Raw genomic sequence first — 2,869 nt, 5'->3', positions numbered from 1 at the left:
GACCCTCAGAGAAACTTCCCTAGAGATCTCAAACTGCATCTGACAACCTGAATTGTTTTCCATTTTAGATCTCAAACTGCCGCTGAAGATATACCTTTTGTGATAGAAGAGCTATAACCCATTGAGCTTCAACATTAGTTTCGAATTTAGGTAACCAAATTTTCACATTCATTAGGTAAAATATGAAGCAAAATCGCCCAGCATTAAGAAAAATAAAATGATCGTAAGAGTTTCACTTTATTTTTCATTCATTTTTCATCGAATAGATCGAAATAAGGATGGTGCTACTCAATAGAAAATGAAAAACTGAGACTTTCATTTCGTTATGATGTCTGAACCGAGTGAGAGAGTACAGGTACTTTGTTTTACATAATGCACACCATTACATGTGCTGATGACAAAGCCCTCAAACTAATTTTATTGCATCAGACTTATTCATAGATACTATAAACTAGAAGATGTATCTGCTTCTTCATGGGCAGAACACAACCCTATAGTTGGTCCCGCCAGGGCATGTAAATGTACTTGTTTGGTCATCCTTAGGGTAGCTGTAAGCATCCGGGCACCGACTCTTGAAAAACCTAGAGAAATCTGTAGGGCCACAGCTCCCAGAATTGCAGCAATATTCATTAGTCTTGAACACAGTGCAAGGGTTGTTGCAGCCTCCTTCAGCCCTCAGTTGGCTAGGACACTGCCCGTTAATATCAGCCGTACATTTGATACCCCTAGTGCACCCATTAGACGTGGGACTAAAGTCCATGGGAACATTAAAGCCATCAACAAGGGAAATGTCAAAGAAATCCAAGTTGTTAAATTGGTTAAGGCCATATTCAGCTAGGGTGTTTGGGGCTTGGCCATAGGCTTGGCATTGGAGGATACCACCACAATCACCTGTTTGGCATCTCCCACGTCCAGCTCCATCAAAGGTACATCCGGTCCGGGCCCAAACGCGACCCCCTTTGGTTCCGGCAGCCACGTCTATGCCCCAACTTTCGCCTCTATTAAGTTGGCGTCCGCCGCCTGGCGTGGCGGCTGCCCAGACGGTGAAGGGGCAATTGTTTCGGATATCGAAATGAGCTGCATTGGTTGATGCAAAGAAGAGAGTGGCACATAGGATGCAGAAGACTAGGAGGTTTCTGAAAATACTCATTTTGGAGGTGGTGTTTTTTTTAATAACTGTGAGAAGGTGTCTTAAGGTTATATAGAGCGGGGTAATAGGCAAGGGGCAGTGTATGACGTACATAATTTTGAAAAATGACGTCCCTTCCTTAGCTCATTGTTCCATGCACACATGGAAATAGGGCCAATATCATGTCAATCGGATATACTTTAGTTGAAAAGGACCCAAAGTGTGTGTGTATCATTTGTATTATATATATAATTAATGCCTACCCACATGGGTATTGGTTTTTTGTGTGGTTTGGTTTGGCAACCCACATGGGAACACGTGCCTACCCTTTTCTTCGCATTTTTGTTTTCTTTTTACAATAATTTCCCTACACGTCAGTTTTCTAGTAATAAAAATAATAAAAATCTAATTAGCATTTTAATTTTGAGTGGTTGTTCGTTCCAGATCCTCACTATGTGCCAGTCAATGTTGGCATATTCCAGATCTTAAAATATAATATGCTCATTATGACTTTAGAAAGACAAATTTCCAAACAGATGTTAAAATTGACAAAAATAAAAATATAATATATATATATATATATAAATATATACCTATAAAAATATAGGTATATTATTCACCCAAAACAAATTAACAAAAATAGGTCAATTACTTTGTAATTAAAATTTTTGTACATTTTTCATAAATTAAAAATAGGTACACAATAATTTATAGAAAATAGGTACGTTGTATAATTGAAATTTATGCACATTTTTTATAAATTAAAAATAGGTACATTACTTAGAAGAAAAAAATAAGTTCATTATACTAGATAAATTGTTTTACTAGGTATACATTATTAGAGGAAAGAAAAAGTACATTATTTCGAGGGAAAAAAAATAGGTTCATTATACCAGGTAAATTGTTTAGGTAAATATAATATGCTCATCATGACTTTAGAAAGACAAATTTCCAAACAGATGTTAAAATTTCATAGGCTCCTCATGGATCGAATTCTAACTACGAACAAATTTCCAGATTACTAGTTGAATCAGTCAACGAGTTGATGATAATGTTGAAATGCGCAAGATGCTTGGCGTATCACAATCTCTAATTGGATTTTCTCAGAAAAAGCAAACTTCATTTAGAGCAACTCCACCCATTTGCCCTTAGCCATGGCAAGGGTGGAGTTAGGGCAACCACTATTCACGTGAATAGTGGTTGCCCTTGCAAATAGTAATTTGTGATTCCACCAGTTGCCTTAGCTAAGGGCAATTACTATTCATTTTTTTGTTTTTTCCTCATATTTTTTAATGAAAATAATTAATTTACGTAATATTTTCAGATAAGATTTTCGGGTTCCTACGTGTCAAGACTATTCATAATCAGATAAAATTTCCGGATAAGATTTTTGGATTCAAATTTCGGATGAATTTCAAAGTTCAAATTTCAGATAAATTTTTGGGTTCAAATTTCGAATGAATTTGGGTTCAAATTTAAGATAAATTTGGGTTCAAATTTCGGATGAATTTCAAATTTCAGATAAGATTTTCATCCAATAAAATCAAGTCACGTGGCATGTCTATCTTGCCAAAATTTTCTATAAAACCAGAGTCTCAGCTCATACCTCTCACACCACATCTTTCTACATTTTCATTTCTCTGAGTTTAGAATTCATACTTCATTCATTCTGAATGGAAGAATTTAGGAGATGCTTGGAGATGCAAGAGAGAGAAACAAGAGAGAGAAACAAGAGAGAGA

General features: G+C 36.0%; 1 protein-coding gene across 1 annotated transcript; it reads right to left on the bottom strand.

Moving 5' to 3' along the window:
* Window positions 1-299: 299 nt before the first annotated feature.
* Window positions 300-1,179, bottom strand: LOC117627387 (protein P21-like). Its single transcript, XM_034359462.1, has one exon. It carries the CDS (start codon window positions 1,148-1,150, stop codon window positions 473-475), a length of 678 nt encoding a protein of 225 aa, XP_034215353.1. The 5' UTR covers window positions 1,151-1,179; the 3' UTR covers window positions 300-472.
* Between the last annotated feature and the right edge of the window lie 1,690 nt (window positions 1,180-2,869).

Source organism: Prunus dulcis, chromosome 5, assembly GCF_902201215.1.
Source record: "Prunus dulcis chromosome 5, ALMONDv2, whole genome shotgun sequence".
NCBI classification, from domain to species: Eukaryota; Viridiplantae; Streptophyta; class Magnoliopsida; order Rosales; family Rosaceae; genus Prunus; species Prunus dulcis.
Note: the sequence above shows the minus strand (reverse complement) of the source record. Positions and strands in the feature narration are given on the sequence as shown.

Excerpts from the sequence above, each read along its gene's own strand:
- LOC117627387 (XM_034359462.1), bottom strand. The coding sequence starts at position 1,150 with ATGAGTATTTTCAGAAACCTCCTAGTCTTCTGCATCCTATGTGCCACT.